General features: G+C 37.3%; 3 protein-coding genes across 6 annotated transcripts; all 3 read left to right on the top strand.

Annotated features, from left to right (window-relative positions):
- Positions 1 to 412: 412 nt before the first annotated feature.
- Positions 413 to 6,029, top strand: LOC105633688 (mitogen-activated protein kinase kinase kinase 5). Its single transcript, XM_012216322.4, has 11 exons — positions 413 to 1,190; positions 1,629 to 2,405; positions 2,495 to 2,582; positions 3,186 to 3,248; positions 3,342 to 3,508; positions 3,801 to 3,876; positions 3,992 to 4,051; positions 4,130 to 4,255; positions 4,818 to 5,003; positions 5,172 to 5,272; positions 5,379 to 6,029. The coding sequence occupies exons 1-11, from the start codon at positions 790 to 792 to the stop codon at positions 5,608 to 5,610; spliced, it is 2,277 nt and encodes a 758-aa protein (XP_012071712.1). The 5' UTR covers positions 413 to 789; the 3' UTR covers positions 5,611 to 6,029.
- Positions 6,030 to 6,169: 140 nt separating this feature from the next.
- On the top strand, positions 6,170 to 14,979 carry CTC1 (conserved telomere maintenance component 1). Of its 4 annotated transcripts, XR_005177598.2 has the most exons (17): positions 6,170 to 7,477; positions 7,597 to 7,715; positions 7,980 to 8,054; positions 8,143 to 8,221; positions 8,359 to 8,421; positions 8,499 to 8,576; positions 8,741 to 8,920; positions 9,216 to 9,320; positions 9,437 to 9,715; positions 9,793 to 10,215; positions 10,368 to 10,991; positions 11,106 to 11,197; positions 12,050 to 12,257; positions 12,411 to 12,525; positions 13,192 to 13,526; positions 13,756 to 13,985; positions 14,675 to 14,979. XR_005177598.2 is itself a non-coding variant. In XM_012216321.4 (16 exons), exons 1-16 carry the CDS (start codon positions 6,371 to 6,373, stop codon positions 13,927 to 13,929), a joined length of 4,056 nt encoding a protein of 1,351 aa, XP_012071711.1. In that variant the 5' UTR covers positions 6,170 to 6,370; the 3' UTR covers positions 13,930 to 14,253. The 4 variants fall into 4 exon arrangements, 3 of the variants coding, with proteins under 3 accessions (XP_012071711.1, XP_037493187.1, XP_037493188.1); XM_012216321.4 differs by lacking the exon at positions 14,675 to 14,979 and having other exon boundaries at positions 13,756 to 14,253; XM_037637259.2 differs by lacking the exon at positions 14,675 to 14,979 and having other exon boundaries at positions 10,377 to 10,991; positions 13,756 to 14,253.
- Positions 14,980 to 15,754: 775 nt separating this feature from the next.
- Positions 15,755 to 16,864, top strand: LOC105633685 (uncharacterized). The gene has a single exon (XM_012216320.4). It carries the CDS (start codon positions 16,185 to 16,187, stop codon positions 16,563 to 16,565), a length of 381 nt encoding a protein of 126 aa, XP_012071710.1. The 5' UTR covers positions 15,755 to 16,184; the 3' UTR covers positions 16,566 to 16,864.
- Positions 16,865 to 17,146: the final 282 nt, after the last annotated feature.

Raw genomic sequence — 17,146 nt, forward strand, 5'->3', positions numbered from 1 at the left:
CCTACTACAAAGTTGAGAGTTCACACCGGCGGGACGGCTGTAAATAACCTTCTTTGGCTTTGACGTTAAAATCTCTACCTACTATGCATGCTGATAAAACGACAACCATCTGCTCTACTGCTACGAGGTACCAAGTAGTATCTTCCTCGTCGATTAGCTGTAACCAGCACTAACAGGAATCAGCTATCGACAAGATTATGACAAATATGTTTGAATTAGCTTCACGCGCTCAACTGTTTGAAAAATTCAATGTAGTGGAAAAAAAATGATACGGCAAGTGTTGGTAGTTTAGTTTGGTATCCGACTCTGTAAAACGTACTTCTGCCGTACGTACACGGCGCGTAGTAAAAAATAGTCAACCTTGACTTTTTATTTCCTGATAAGTTATTTATCTCCCCTCTGCAACAATAAACAAAGTCTCTTCCTATTGCGTTGCGTGGGTCACGAATTGACCTGCAGGTTAAGAGAGGGGCGTCGTGTTTCTGACTCCGATTTCTACAACAATGGCCGCTTTTTGCTAAATTTTTTGGTATTTGATTGTTGGGGTTGGGCTTAGGTTGAGAAGACTCGTTAAGAGGTCAGATTCTAAAGTCCTCAAATCCCAATCCTCACTATTGACTAAACAAATTCAAAACTTGGAAAATTTTTATTTTTCAAGTAAGCGAAGCAAGAACTGAGAAGTAACCGAGGTGTTTCCTATGGCTAATAATCAACAAGTATCACTAATCACAAAATCTTTCTCATGAAGCCTTCAACAAGTCTGTTTTCCTTTCTTTCCTAATCTATCAAATGCCTTTCTTTCAAAAAACCGCTTCCACTGCATCTTCTTCCTCTCCGTCCTCTTTGCCATCGTCTCCCTCTGTTTCTTCAAACGAAAGCAGTGGCAATGCTGGTGATTTCGTAAAAAATCGCGGCCAATCCTTTATGCACAGGAGGCTTACGAGGCAGAGGAAGCTCAGGCACGTAACTGATCGAGACCTTGGCTTACAGTTGACCGATCAGTTGAATTTGTCTCCCGGTTCACCGGATTCCGCTACAAAGCCGAAGTCTCTGGGATGCTCGGATCGCTGGTTTTCATATGGGGTGCCGCAACCGTTGCCGCTCCCCGAATTGGCCTTGCCTTTGCCTTCGCGTTCGCGTTCGAATTTTCCGGGATCACCGGAAGAAGGACCGACCTCTCGGTTGAGAAGGTAACAAAAAGATCCTTTTTTTACCTTTTGTTGCCCAATCTGTAATATTTCTTCAAGTCTGTCAAAGCAAAGTATGACCCCAAAATCCCTGCCTACATTAATAACTACGACTTTAGAAGACATATATTCATTGATAACGAATAGATGAAATCAAAACATGCTATGTGCATTTTTATGGCAGGTCAACCTTACTTCATTAAACTATTTATAGCTGATTTAAACATGAAACTCGTAAACGCGTTTTTATGTGATCGAATTCTGTATATGAATTACTTTCCATATTTATATGGCGCCTACGGCGATCTTTTATGCTGCAAACTTTGTAATGACTGGCTATAGACTTGCATAGCATACAAATTAGGCCTAATTGTATACATCTGTATATGTATCTATGTGGATCTATATTGATATGCCATTGTCACTTGCCTCTGTGAACAGTGCAGTTCGCGTTGTCACGAAATCTGCTTTGTGTTCAAGAGATCTTAATAGATTCTCTCAAGATGCTGATTTTCACTGTACTGATGTCGACTTAAGACTGAACATTTCTGCACGAAGTGCTCCAACAAGTGGGTTCTCAAGTCCTATGGCTAGTCCTCGGAAGTCAAATGCAGGAGAGTTCTCTCCTCCCTGCAATACTACAGATTCAACTAAATGTTCAAGCAATCATTGCATGGGACAGTCTGATGATCTAAATATTGAAACTGTTAATTACAAGTGGAATCGGATTGCATCACCCAGGAGTGCTCCAACTAGCAGTGTTTCAAGTCCTGCTGTTAGTCCACAAAGATCATACACTGGAGACTTTTTACCATCTTTCGTGGCTTCACAAGCATTTCAGACTTCATCAGCTTTGGAGATTCCAGACTTAGGTAGGCTTAATGGCCATACTTCACAAGGGTCACTGGTAAAAACTGTGGATAGTACAGATTGTTCTCCATTTCATAGCCCATCACTGCAAAGTCCCTGCCGCAACCCTAAAAGTCCCTGGAAATTTTCATTTGCATTGCATGGAAAATTGCTTCCAGGGAGATCTAAGGAGTGGCCTGAGAGTAATAATCATTTCAGTGCCCACCCATTACCCCTTCCTCCTGGTGCTGCACCACCACAATCATTAATGCCGCCACCATCAAATACATCATTTAAAAAAACATTGTGGCAGAAAGGAAAACTCATTGGACGTGGAACATATGGAAGTGTTTATGTTGGAACCAACAGGTATGCATCTTTCCGAGACTCTAATTTTTGCTTCTTTTTTATTCTATTTTTTCAGCAGTGAATGATACTTGGTTGCTTTCACTTCACAGAGAGACTGGAGCTCTGTGTGCGATGAAGGAAGTTGATATCATCCCTGATGATAGTAAATCTGCTGAATGCATAAAGCAGCTGGAGCAGGTAGGAATACCTCATTAGGCATTTACACCTTTTTGTGATAACCTGGAAGCAAAGAGATGTGAGGAAAAGATTGAACTTTTTTTGGTACTAGCTGAGGAGTATAAAATCATGCACAATGCTCCAACTACGTGTACTCTGAACTTTTTGACAAATGCTTCTTATAGGTCCGAAAATTATGATATTATTTGCCAAAAAAATTTCCCAAGTTTGTTGGTCAATCTACTTTTTATGTGCATGACTATAGTGGTATTATTTACTTATTCCCTTACTTTGATGCTTTTATGTCTTAAGAGAACAGTAAAGCATGACTTGACTCTAACAATCAGATTGATTGTAATTCTTAATGCATCAAATAATCTAATGTTCGAATGCCACCAAAGAACCTTTTTCTTTCCCAGGAAAAGAAAAATACTATTTTCTGACTGTTTATGAATAGCTATTTTTTGACTATTTTATCAATCTTAATGTTGCTCAGTGGTTTCTGTTTGTGTTCTTATCTTTTTAATTGCTACATCAAGGAAAATGCATATGCCATATAGATTGTGTTGATTGGGTATTTGATTGGCATCATAATGAATTTATTATTTACTGTCTTTTGCATAGGAAATTAGACTTCTCCAACATCTAAAGCACCCAAATATAGTACAGTATTATGGCTGTGAGATAGTAAGTATTCCTTCAGTGTCTCTAATTTGTTGGATCTAACTGCTTATAAATTATTTCAATTTAGTTGATTTAAGAAGCATTGTATTGTATCAGGTTGATGATCACTTTTACATATATTTGGAGTATGTTTATCCTGGATCAATCAGCAAATTTATCCGAGAACATTGTGGTGGCCATATGACAGAGTCTATAGTCCGTAACTTCACCCGCCATATTCTCTCTGGTTTGGCTTATTTGCATAGCAAAAAGACAGTCCACAGGTAATTGACATGTGATGAAGGAAGGAAAAAAAAAAAAAAATCTCTAATAAGAGGAAGTTGTTGTCTTATTTTGAATCTTTCAGTAAATAATCGAAAAACAGGATATTGTAAAAAGTTAGCAGTATCATCAGTGGGTTTGTTGCAAAAGAGATGAGGGTATCTGTTGTTTCACACCATCCCAGTTGGTTGATTTAAGAACATAGTTTGGAAACTTGATGCATTTATTTGTTACGAAGTCTATCATTTTCTGGCAATTTGGAGCTTAACCAATTCGAATAACTGTCTTTCACAGGGACATTAAAGGAGCAAATCTGCTTGTTGATTCATCAGGCATTGTTAAACTAGCAGATTTTGGGTTGGCAAAACATGTGAGTTTTGGATGTTTGAACACCTTATTGAATCCTTTTGAAAAGAAAATTTCTGCTGTTATTTTGTGTGTGTGAATTTTTAATTTTCATATATTTTAACTTTGTTTATGCTCAGCTTACTGGACCAGCATATGAATTGTCTTTGAAAGGCAGTCCACACTGGATGGCTCCAGAGGTACTTCATGTTAAGATATTTGTAAATCGTCTGATGACCTATTGCTACACCTTTTTTAAACTGGTAATGTTTTCACAGGTCATGAAAGCTAAGATGCAGAAAGATGCCAATCCCGATCTTGCTTTGGCTGTTGATATATGGAGCTTGGGTTGTACCATCATTGAGATGTTTACTGGTAAACCTCCCTGGGGAGAGCTTCAAGGGGTGAGCTTATAACTAAATATTCTCATTTATTTATAACCTAGGAAAATTGTTTGCTGGTTGAGTTTCTTTTGTTTGCACCTAGCCATTTGTTTAATCTATTCTCTTCCCAAAAGGACTGCATTTGCATCACGACTCAAAGTTGTCCTGAATTTATGATGTCTGAGTTTGTTAGCCACTTCGCCAGCATGCATTCTGGGTTTTAGATTGGATTGCAGATCCTACTAACAAATTGGCTGATTGCTGGGAATAAAAAATGTGTTTCCATTTTACAGTCCTAATAATTGGGGAAAAGCATCTTCTTGCTTAGTGTTATTGACTTTATCCTCAACGATGAACCTTAAAAGAACAAGTTTTTTTACTTTGCATGATAATGTAGGATTATTAGTTGATTCTCGATTCATTTTTATTTTCTTAAATCACTGAGTGGACATAGAGGTTTTGTGCATTTTCCTTCATATTTACCTCTCTCTATATATGTTTCTGATAGGAAATTCGATTGTATGTATGCTTATGGGTCTTCTATTTCGTCCATTTAATTATCTAGTTATCTTCTGCATATCAGCCTCAAGCAATGTTCAAGGTTTTGAACAAAACTCCACCTATACCAGAAGCATTGTCTCCAGAGGGAAAAGATTTTCTCTGCTGTTGCTTCCGAAGGAATCCTGCTGAGCGATCATCGGCTAATATGCTGCTTGAGCATCCTTTTGTGCAAAATTCAACTGAACTCAATGTGTTGACCTACAGACAGGTATTATCAACTACGAACCTCATGACCAGTATCGAATAATAAACAGCACTGCATACTCAGCCTGCAGAGAGGCATTCTTTCTGCAATTTATGAGGTCCAAAGTGATTCATTTTTACTCTGAGAAATGCACATTATTGATGCACTCATTATTGCACGACCTTTTTGTAGGATAAATCATACAATGCTAGAGATTCTGCTAAGCAAAAAATTGATTTGACACCAACATCTCCGGGAACGCAGATTATGAATGATAAACTGCATTGCAAGAGGTACATATATCCACATGCACAGAGGCAACTAATCATACTTTTTACTTGACTACCTTATCTTTTTTATTTATTATAATTATTTTTATTTGTGTTTTTTTCTCCATAGTGAAACCAATCAACAAAATTGTGCCAAAACATTCAACTCTGCTGCAATTTCTCATCGCTCTCCTTGTTCCCCAGTTGATGTTCTACCTAATGTATCTACAACGCAACTGGTTTATGGTTCACATAATTTCAGCTCTTCATCAAATGTTTCCAGCAATATGTCACTTAGTGCTGTGAATAACCATCCGTTGGCTCTTTTAAGGAGTCATGGAAGGGAAGTTCCACATATCTGAAATATGCATTAATTGTCATGAGTTGATCTGGAAGCAAGTTCCTTTTGTGTACAGCTTGGTAAAAGCTAGAAATTGGCTAGACAGGACGTAGTGGAGGTTCTCGCGTTGCTGCCTCATGAATCATGAGTTTAGAGGTTCTGTTGACCATTTGTACGCTCTTCATAACACAGATGGTTTCTTAACTTGGAAATCTCGGCTGGAATCAGTGTGCTGATTATTTCCATAATTCATCATCATGGCTAGGGTTAGGGCTTTTAAGTAATGATTTGACAAAGATCGAAAAAGTGGGAAGGAGAGGAGATATTTATTCTGTTTGTTATAAAGAAAAAACGTGGTGCTCTAGATAGGTCTGTAAATACAGGAATCTTCCCCAACCCCTAATTTGATTTATTTCTAATAACAGAGAAAGTATTATTTCAGCTGGTTGTTTTTTTAGATCAGCTGTGTTATTGCAGTTTCTACTGCTGTTGAAGAAAAAAAGAGCATTTTTAGAAAATGAAAGCATGAAAGTTTGTTTTGTTTTTAAAGTCGTTAAAAGGTTGAAATTGAAATTTTTAATCGTCCCATGGTGCCCACACCCCACGCTGATAAACTCGACCCAAATGTACAGCCCATAGAAAGCATTTAAAAGCCCCATTTCCCGCTTTCTTCTTCTTCACTTTCTATGTTGCTCTGGTCTTTAAAGTGGAACTGTTCAGTTCATCAACTCATCAGTCTAGCTGAACGCTGAAGATATATTTACCCATGAAATTATAGCGACATGGAAGAAGATGTAAAGCTACTCACAATCTTAGAGCTGGTCCGCCGTGGTCAGCCCGTCACAGCAACAGCCTCTCTCAACTCCTCTCGTAGTCGTTCTGTAACTCCTTTATCTGCTAAAACTAAGTCAATATCGGATTACAAGTTAGGATCGAAAGCACCAGACGCTCCACCTACCGCCAACTCAAATCCTAACCATAAAATCCTTGCTCCTTTGGGTTACCCAGCGATCCTCATAGGAACACTGACTCTCCCAACTGAAAACCTAAAGTGCCCGAACAGGAGTTGCTTTCAGTTCTCGGACGATTCATCCACCATTTGCTGCGATATTCTCGACTTTAATGTCCGTGTAATCGGGAACAAGATTCAGGTCTCCGCTTGGAATTTCATTCCTCTAAAACATTCTGGTGGCGGGTTTTTAGAGATTATCAAATGGAGTTTCACAGATTCAAATAGTGTTTCCCTTTCTACTTGTTTGAGTATAGACTCGATTCCTATGGTTTCCGGTACTTCTTCTCCTGTTCCTCCTAACGGAGACAAATCCAAGGATCGTTACGGTATTCATGGCCCAATTGAATCAGTAAGCCCCATTTTGCTTATTCCATGTTCGATTGGTGCTAGCAAGTCAAACAATCTTCGGGGATTTATTGTACAAACTATGGTCTGTGAATGTAAGTTATGTAATCCTAAGAAGTCCATTACAGATTTGCATTGCTTAGCTCAAGGACAGCATCCGCATTCTTTTATGAAGCCTTTATTTATATATTTCTGTGGTTCTTCTTCGAATTGGCACCCTGCGATCACGAAGCTTGTAGGGAATGTGGTCACGTTGTCTGGGTTGAAAAAGAAGTTGGTTTTTATAGGTAAAGAGGAGTCTCAACTGATGTTTGTTACTACGGAAAACTCTGTTTTGCATTTACTTAGGTCATCTAAGAAATGGTCATCGTATATGAGAAATGTTGTCGGGAAAGGGGAATGTGGTGCTTATACTGGTGTTGTCAAGGGTGTATACATGCAAGGCATGGTAGTTGAGCTACACAAAGAAGTATGGCTTTTACTAACTGATCAGCTACTCTCTCCACCGCACAGTCTTAGAGTGGGCGCCATTGTAAGTTAATTACATTTGCTACCTTATTCAGTTAAAGAAAAATAACTTATGTACAATTTTATTGTGAAATTTCAAATATGTGTCTGCTACACAACATTTTTCTTTGGCTTTTGTTATAGATTTCTCTGAGGAATGTGCATTTTGTTAATCCAAAATTCGTTTGGACGGAAATGCTCATACTTGGGGCTTGCTTCAAGACTAGCATTATTATAGAGTCATTCTCACCCTTGGAAACTGGGTATGCATTTTGCTAAAATTTTCATGTAAATCTCTCAATTTCCCTGGAGAAATGGAATGATTATTTCAAAAAAAAAGGATTCAAAGTGGTAGCATTCTAATTTTGGTTAATGGCTTATAAAGGCCTTATTTTAAGTGATTATTTGTCCCTCACTGTGCTGACAAGGATTCCAAAAGCATAAAAGCTATTCAAATCTATTCAAATTTCTTTTGGACATCTAAACATGCCCAGCAGGTATGAAAGAGATCCAATTCTATGCTGCAGGTGTCATATAGTTTCACAATCGCAAAGTCTGTTGGGGAAGTTTATTGAGTCCTTGGCTTTTTCTGCCAGACTATGGTATGGAACGTGCTTCTTGGGCATTTGATTATGTTCGAGATGAGTGGCATATATAATATTCTCAACTTGTTTGCTTGATATAATGCAGGGCACTACTTATCATTTCATGTTTCCGCAAGAAATTTGCTGGGATTTTATCAGAGAAGGAGATTTTGGGATCAAAACATGTAATTTTACTTGCTTTGGGTCTTGCTAGTGGATAGGAACTCTGCAGAGTTACTTGTGTTACTTAAAAGCCATTTCCACAGCTGTGCTTTTGTACTTCTCTGCTAACTTAATGTGGATGGTGGCATGGTGTAACCAGAAGGAAGGACTGGCTCAGATGTTTAGTAGGTCACTTATACCTCCATCAGTTATTCGAGCCCGGGTAAATTGGTAAATTCATTGGTAAATGTACTGATTCTATTGCTTTGATTGTTTTCTAAAGGGAGATTCTTTTTGCAGCATGGAATGCTTACAGAATTATGCAAGCATGATTCCTTGGGTTGTGGTAGTGAACCATATTGCGTTAATCTGAAATTGGTCAGTTCAGAAACGAGTGTGACATGCATAATCATACTTATAATAGCTTGCTTCACCTGTCAAAGTGCATATTTAAGTAGACCGATAAAATTGTCACATGTTTGCATAGCTAGATGAGATGAAATGAAATTTAGAGAATTATTAATACTCTGTATTACTCTTAGGTGGTGACTATCTCTTCTTTTCTCCGTCGTTGTGAGGCCATGTGGAGGAGAGTGCTGTTGCAGAACAACTGTCACATCTCACATGGCAGCACTCAATGTGAAGGAAGATCTCATAGTCAGCCATTGAGGAGAATGTTTCAAGGTGAAGCTTTAGGTGTCTCTCTGCTTGGAAGTCTTAAGGTTGGTGTGTGTGCTTGTCAAATATGAATAGTTTATGCATAAGCAGCAGTCAATCGAACAGTTTACCTTCTTTTTTTTTTTTTTTTTTTTTGTCTTGTTTGTAGTTGTATGATGGGTTTCTAGTAGGATTCCTTGTTCTCTGCAGTGTGCTCTTCTTTTTCCCTTCTCAAATAACTTTTTTCCTACTCTGCTTCTGAAATTTTTTTAGTCGCTAATCCTGTGGTTTATTGGTTCATGACAACTTGGGTGAAATCTTGTTATCTGAATTAATCAAGGGTTTGTATTGGTCATTCAGATTTCTCCATCATCTGGAAGGTTACAGTTAGTTGATGCTACTGGAAGCATTGATGTCATAATACCCGACCTTCCATCCACTTGGAAGTCCAGTGGCATGTTTGAGGTTATATTCAATTATGACTCAAGACTTATCATCTTCTTGTCCTAAGCTGCTTGAATGTGTGAAAAGTTTTATGCATCTTCAAAACACATTTTTAAGTCTCTACAGATGCTTTTCAGGTTGTTAACTATAGTCTAATTATTGAAGGCACACCTGACCTTGAGGATCATCCAGGATTGCTGGACTATGAGTCATTCTCATGCAGGCATATCTTTCGTAATACCCCGTGGGCAAGAGAGATGCACTTGACAATTTACATTTATTTTCACTTAAGCAATGCAACTTCCAAAAATCTTCCCTTTTATCCTTGTGCGGTCTGGAATAATGGATTTAAGGAACTTCAAGGTGGAAGATTGCATCTGATTTGGGTAACGCACAAATATCCTGCGCTAGAAAAGGTATAGTTGCATCTCCATAAGTAGTTTCTGTGAAATTTCTTTTTACAGTTAGTAATCTTCCATATTTATTTCTGCAGTTTCAAGGTGAGCCGGTGATATCAGACATTTCTTCCACTTTTGCTGAGGCCATTATCTTGCCGTGGGATCTGTTTCTTACTGGGAAAGATGGAACTACACTTCCAGTTGAGGTTTCAGGGGATCAGCTTAATGAACCATTGGCGTTTTATCCCTGTGAAATTTTACAGGATCATCTGCCCACTAAGAAGCATAAAGTTGATAAGACTTCTGGCCAGGATTTTAAGGGATCTGCTGAGAGCAAATGTGGAAACTTGTGTTCTTCTGAAATTCCATGCTCAGTCAATGTCAAAACTGCTGAAGGTTACCATTCAGTTGGCTCTGGAAAACTGTGCTTCACAAATTGCAAGATCACTGCTGATTTTAAGCAGAGTGCGAAAAAGGTCTTGCTAGAATTCAACTCTGAAAATTTTTTCAAATATCAGGTGTGCTAGATGTATCTTTTTTTATTTTTTATTTTATTTTTAAATCCCTTTTCAGTCTAATTGGAATTAACTTGGACAATGGTAGTGAAATAGTGCAGTTCTTTAGTTCATTGACAATGTCGGGAAAGTACTCACTTTAAGATAAATTCCAGTTATTGCAGATTGGCAGTTTTTACATCATAGAACACCATCCAGAAGAATCATTTTGTAGTATTAAGGACTATAGTGATGTCAATGGTGTTAAAGTTTTTATTACTTCCAGAACACATTTGTGGAGCCTCTCTTTCTCTTCTGACGAGGCAGTCACAAATAATGGATTGTCAAATAATCCGTCTAAGGATGATTCTTCTTTCAGCAGTAGAGAAGTTTTGATAAGTAATCAAGTTGAACAATGCTTGAGTCTGACTTGCAATTTTCCAAAGTCTTATTCAGATGTTTGTCTTTATCTCTCTGCCAATGCAATGCGTTTTTTGGAAGTAGAACTTAGTGAAATAAAAGTTAATATGTCACCAGAAGGGACTTCCAATGTTTCTCCTGACATTTTGACCTCAGTACCTTCATCTGGTTTCTCTTCTGGATCTCTTGAGTTTACTTCTCTTTTTCCTGAGGGAAATTTAACGTCCATTCGCGGATGTGTGGTTGGCATTCATAGTTTAGATGGCAATTCAGCGAATGTCCACCTAGCCGGTGAAAGATCAGGTGGTGTTCCTCACATGAGATTCTTTCAGGAGAGCACTGGTAGTACTTGTATTCAGGTTTTGGTGAATAATCAAATGGTAATTTCCTATTACTCTATGTGTGCATAAAGTCACGCATTTCTTTGTTTCCATTCTTTTGTTTGTTATTTGAACTTAATTGTTTCATCTTATTGCATCTTTTTAATGCATTAGGTCAATATTTTCAGTTCTCTGAGCAAATATGCATATCCTGTTGGATTTGGACCTGGTGCAGATGCAACATTTCATCGTGTTCTAAAATTAAGGTAAAAAATCAATAAAAGACAGTTAAACTCTAATATGCAAATTGAAGTTGTCTTGCAATGCATGCCTGTCTCATATTTTCTTTTAATCTGTTGTAGAAATTGCTGCATTTTTTTTAGGTTCTGGTATTACATTTTCCAATTTGAAATCTCATCATCACTTTGTAATAAATTAGTGCCACAGTTCTTCTTGACTTTGAGGTAGGAGAGATGCTTAATATTTTAGCAAAAATTATATATCCTTCCTAGTAAGAAAACGAGAACAGTTCTTCTTTGAAACTTCCAAGAGACTGTCATTACAGAATTTGAATGGAGCATTAAATTTGCAGGCATAGGGTAAGTTGCATGCTTTTTGGATGTATGAAGATTGAACTGTGATTCATAGAATGGTTTGAACAATAAAATGCTATTCATTAGGCAACTACATTATGGGTCTTAAAATTTACATTTGCATAATCTACAAGCCAGTAGTTAGAGCTTAGGAGTTTTAGTTTAAAGGCCTTTAGGATTCAAAGCACCAAATGGTTGAAAACGTTGATTTGGGAATGGAGTATTAGCTATTGTGTAGCCCAGCTATTGGATCTTGGACTAATGTGATAATGCTCAATAACTGATGTTTGAGTTTTGCACTAGGATATTCTGTGTGTACATGCTGTCGTTTATGTTTTGTCTGATTTATCCTTGTATATATTGATCAATGTGAGAAACTGCTCAGAACTATGATATTAGTTTGAGTTTGGGGACCACCCGCAATATTAAATGTCTGCAAAAACTGCTCCTAGGCTTATTCCTTTATGGTCTACTAAGGTGTTACAACATATATGCTAATATAAATGGCCAATTCTTATTTTCCAGGGGAACTAATAAATTGAAGCTTATTCTTGTATCATTTATTGTTTTGAACTCCATAAGAGTTGCGAATGAACCATGCGGTGATGAGCCTTTTAAAATCCAGTCTAAGTCATATGCTTCACCTTCTATATCCTTGGAAAATGCTTCTTCTGGCATGATTTCTGAATTGATTCAGTGCTCAGGTTGCAAGCCTATGCAGTTTAATTGCAGGGTAAGTTGTGTAAGATCTATTAATTTACAGGCTTCCAAAGCAGGCCAAATTCATTCATAGTTTTATTTTCTTTACGACTAGTGTTCTCCATGGCTAGCAAATTTGATAATGTGAAAGATGATAACTTCAGTTTACCTTTTCTGGTTGTGATAGGTAATCGCTGTTCATGTCTTGGTTCTGGATAAAAGTAGAAAGTATCATGATTTACATCCAGAAGTTCAGTCCAAGGCACAGTTTGTGGACATTCCACTTGTGGGTTTTGTATTGGGTGAGTAATTTTTAATGCATTTAAAGCCTGCCGCTAATATCATGTTAGCACATGTGGGGTGCTACCATTGAACTTCCACAATGATGGCTACTTCATGCTAACCGCTTGACATGCAGAACTTGCATTGGTTTTATCAGATGCATGCTATAGGTGATGGTTTGCTTTTGTGTAATGCTTTTGCCCCTCTTTATTGGCATGTGTATCTTGATAGATTGAAATGGATTTTGGTTTTCCAGTTTAAGGAGTTCTCTCTTGCACTATAAGAAGCGATAGAATAGTATAACCATGGATCTGCAGGCTGACGCCATATTTCACAAATTTCTCCCTATAAATTATTTGTATGACTATATCTCAGTATCCATCTAAAAGTGTGATGGTGCTATTTTTTATGAAATAAATGTAGTTTGTTTTGCCATAACTTCGGGGTCAAAGGTTCTGGAAACCGTTTACTTATGTTAATAGTCATGAATGGTATGATGATGGCCCATGAATATGCATTGACACTTTTCACAGCAATACTGTGGTGGCTGCCATTATCTCTACTTAGCGTAAACTCTCAGTTGCTAGTGATTTCAGTTTCACGTCCAACTGTCCATTTGTCTGAGAAGATTGTTTTCCTGATTCTCAAGTTCTAGTCTCATTTTTCCCCCTCATTGGCTTGCATAGATGATGGATCATTCACATGTTGTTGCTGGGCTAATGCTGAAAGAGCGGCAACTTTGCTAAGGCTGCATGAAGAACTTCCACCTAGAGCTTTTGAAAGCAGTGGGTGCACATTAAAGTGGGTGGGGATAAACAAGAGTTGCTGGAAGAGCACTATGTTTCATCTTGACAGAATTCTGAGGAAGCATGGCAGAATTACTGTGAGAAATTATGGATCAATAATCGAGTCTTCTTATCAAGATTTGAAAGTTTCTGTTAGTTCAGAGAATTCCCTCAGCAGCTCAGATGAGAATCTTCTGAAATTCATAGTCCTAAATGCTTGTTTTGGCACATTTTGGGTGAGTAAAAATTGTAAAAGGAACATATTCATGTAGAAAACACTATGCAATAGCCCTAAAGAAGTAATATGAATATACCTATCTGGATTCTGAATCATGAGAAGAAAATAATGAGTTCGTAAAAGTTTTTTTTGAACCTCCTATGTAATTAAATTAAAATAACTTGTATATCTAATTTGATATCAATTCCTGCTGATGCTATTTATATCTTCATTTGTTACATTGGCAGACTGTTGTTGCTACCATGATGGATTCAAATGCTGTTCAACAGTTGGAGAAAGAGCATCTTACACAAATGGATGTGAAAGTGCTTCCGATGCAGAATGTGTGGGCTGCGGAAGTTCAGTACCTGAATACTCTCACCGAGGCCAGAAACATAATTAAAGAACTGCTAGACAGTTAAATTATTCATGCTGCTAAATTTGCAAGAATGGATGTTGCTTACTTTGGGAAACCCAGGTAAAAATGCAATATGATGTGCGTGATTTTTATGTACATATTGTCTCTGCCAGTACCAACACAATATGGTGAAATAAACTTGCTGGAAGTGGCACCTGCTAACTGCTGTTGCATTTTTATGATGTATTGGCCTGAAAAGCAGCCTTCCCTTCCACATCCATTAATTCTCGCAGCTGGGCTTTTACATTCTTTGCAAAAATTTGAATATCAACATCTTGGAATTTGTATACGCTTTAATGTAATATACATATTTCTTTTTTTTTTTTTTTTTTTGCCCTAAACAAAGATGAAAGGTGATCAGCCAACCTCAACTCTTTAGGAACCGAGGTTTAGTTGAGTTGATGTCATAATTATTGATCGTTTATATACACGTTACGATGCATTTGCAATATAATAGCCTTAGCTAACGCCTATGAGATAATTACAAAAACACGGGAGCTTTTTGTTAAATAGGTACAGCATTATTAGGGGGACCATAATATTAATTTCCTGGGGAGAATGTATGAGAATTGTCAATTTTGTGGACACTATTTTCCAGCTGTAGTTTGTGTTGCACTGTGGTCTACAGGGACTGAGCTTCCGTTGCTAAAAACCTTATTGGTGTCTAATTCTCACCTGTCATTTTAGATGTTATTGAGTTTTGTGGACATTTTATAGCATACTATTACTAACGATCATTATTTCCATAGGAAGACTGTAGGATATGAGGTTTCCCCGGTGGGGGAAGGGAAGGGAAGGGAAGGGCAGGGCGACTCGTTGCTATCCGACTGATGATCTGACATTATCATCAACGAGGTTGGTCAAATTTTAATGAAAGGGAATAAAGCTTACTTTATTTTGTGATACAATCCACCTACTATGAATTCCATAGTGTTTGTTACACATGCCTGAGGTAATTCTTGCAAGAAAGTAAAAGAATTCCCAGATTATCAAATTAAATTCCAAATTTCCAGCTACTGTTGGTAGCTGCTTTGATAAATTAGTTCGTTAGTTATTCTTTACGCGTTAGACGACATCTTGGTAATGACAGCAGCAGCCGCACGCTTTTTTTTTTTTTAATATTAATAAAATCTGTAATTTTCACTTCATATGAAAATAAAAAAAAAAATTGGTAATTTCAACAATAAAAAGAACCATCTCCTAAAACATTTTCGCGATGTAAGAAAAAGATTAATAAGAAAAGGGCTAGGAATGGTACCAAAAGGAGATTTATTACTCCCTCTGTTCCATGCAAAGTCGTTTTTCACAATAATTAAGGAAGTAGGTTTTTTTTTTATTTATTTACCTCAACACATCAATAAATTAGTTTGCACAATTAATGCATTTAAAAAAAAAAAAAAAAGAAAAAGACTAAATGGACTTTGCACTTTAGGCAAAATTCATTTTAAGTAAGTTTGTCCAAGTAATGTAACGCCCAAAATAAAAATTTTGCCAATATCAATGGAACTGAGGGTGTATTTATTTAAACCGATACATTAATTTAAAAAATGTTGTGTTTGATCATTAGGATAAAAACAATCAAAGTAAGTTTTAAAATTGAAAATGGTTAAGGTTGTTTTCCATGTTATCTTTTACAGTGGCAGAGAAGTCCTGCAAAAGCTCGTATGCGTTTTCGAAAAGAGCTTTCTCTATGAAAGGTTTTGGACTTTTTAGTCGGTCCTTTTAGATTCCCTTAATTTTCTGATTGCTTTTTTTGTTTTATTTTTATTTTTATTTTTTTATCTTTCCTTTCACTCCTTTTTACTGTCCTTTGGTTCTTCGTTGAATAATTATACTAATTATTAAAATAAGGAAACCTCAGTAGCCTTTACCTAGTGGGCAGTGGCTGCTGCTTCTCAGTTCTCAGTTCTATCTCCCTAGTCTCTACCATCTCTCAACTCACTTGCTACTTTTTTCAATTCTTTACAGTTTACAAACACCTCTCTCTCTCTCTCTTTATCTTCCTCTGCAAATTTATTGTTGTGCCAGTTACAATTTCATGCTGCCCTTTTTGTACTTCCTTCTTAATCTACAGAATTTTCATCTTCCTCTCCTCACTCACACACGCACTCTTATTATAGCCATCTCCGGGTTTTTACTGCAGAAAATTTGAAATGCTTTGGCTTTTGTTTCTTTTCAAGTTTCCCCAATAGCTAAAAGTACTCATCTAAACCTCATCTTGTTGCTTTCTACTCTGTATTCTTCTTTATCAAGGCTAAAATGTCAATGCCACTAAGCCAGCAACCACCGGCAGTGACTGTAGGACAGGAACCCTTCCACACTCTCTCAACCCACACCACAATTGGCCCTGTTATTGCAGTACTTATAGTTATAATGATTTTAGGCATAGTTGCAGTTATGATTGGGAGGATTTGCTCAGGAAGGAGAATCTTGGGTTATGGACAGTATGATATAGAGAGTTGGGCAGAGACAAAATGCTCTTCTTGCATTGATGGAAGGATAAGCCCTTCACTCCCGAGGCCGCCTAATGTGTTTGCAACCTCTGCTCCATCATCATCAATGCCTGCCCAAACCAATCAAGAAGAAACCAAGCAGGACGACCAATCTCCTCACCACCCACCTGAAAATCTTGATTCTTGAACATGGGTCCGCTTTTTTTATTTATTTTTGGGATTTATTGGCCCTCTTTTACTTCCATAGTTGCTCACCATTCTTGTGGAACCAGTGTTGCTTGCTAGTGTATTGGGCCACTGTTGCCGACGTGAATTTTTAGATGCAAGTTCTAATGGGTGTTTTTCAGGTGATAACTGCAAGCTGAATTGCCTTGGATTTTCAGTTCATTTTTAATTTCTTTTGAAGAATTACTTTTGTAACGCATTCAAATTCATAAAATCAACTTATTATAAGTATTGAAAATGAAAGCAGTTGATTTTATGGCATGATAATTGATAAGAAACAATTTACTAAGTTTTTTTTTTTTTTTTTTTGTCAAAAGTCAGCCTCCCTTTTCGAATCAACCAGAGAGTCATAGTTGCAGAGAGGTTTTACGTGCCCCAGCAATTTCAATTGTGGGGCATAAGGCCTGGCCTTTCCCAAATAAAGCAGAAAATCAGAATTGGCTGACTATTCTCGTGCTCATGCACAGTTCTCAAAATGAATGGTCCAACATTTACTATTTGATTCCAGCTAGAAAATAAAAGGAAAGCGTACATGAGCAACAA

This window comes from Jatropha curcas, chromosome 9 (assembly GCF_041381405.1).
Source record: "Jatropha curcas cultivar XTBG-Jc1 chromosome 9, XTBG_Jcur_1.0, whole genome shotgun sequence".
NCBI lineage: Eukaryota > Viridiplantae > Streptophyta > Magnoliopsida > Malpighiales > Euphorbiaceae > Jatropha > Jatropha curcas.

Excerpts from the sequence above, each read along its gene's own strand:
- LOC105633685 (XM_012216320.4), top strand. The coding sequence starts at position 16,185 with ATGTCAATGCCACTAAGCCAGCAACCACCGGCAGTGACTGTAGGACAG.
- LOC105633688 (XM_012216322.4), top strand. The coding sequence starts at position 790 with ATGCCTTTCTTTCAAAAAACCGCTTCCACTGCATCTTCTTCCTCTCCG. Across the intron at positions 3,877-3,991 it reads ATTTTGGGTTGGCAAAACAT|CTTACTGGACCAGCATATGA; the intron begins GTGAGTTTTGGA and ends GTTTATGCTCAG. Across the intron at positions 4,256-4,817 it reads CCTGGGGAGAGCTTCAAGGG|CCTCAAGCAATGTTCAAGGT; the intron begins GTGAGCTTATAA and ends TCTGCATATCAG.
- CTC1 (XM_012216321.4), top strand. The coding sequence starts at position 6,371 with ATGGAAGAAGATGTAAAGCTACTCACAATCTTAGAGCTGGTCCGCCGT. Across the intron at positions 7,478-7,596 it reads GTCTTAGAGTGGGCGCCATT|ATTTCTCTGAGGAATGTGCA; the intron begins GTAAGTTAATTA and ends CTTTTGTTATAG. Across the intron at positions 8,921-9,215 it reads CTCTGCTTGGAAGTCTTAAG|ATTTCTCCATCATCTGGAAG; the intron begins GTTGGTGTGTGT and ends TTGGTCATTCAG.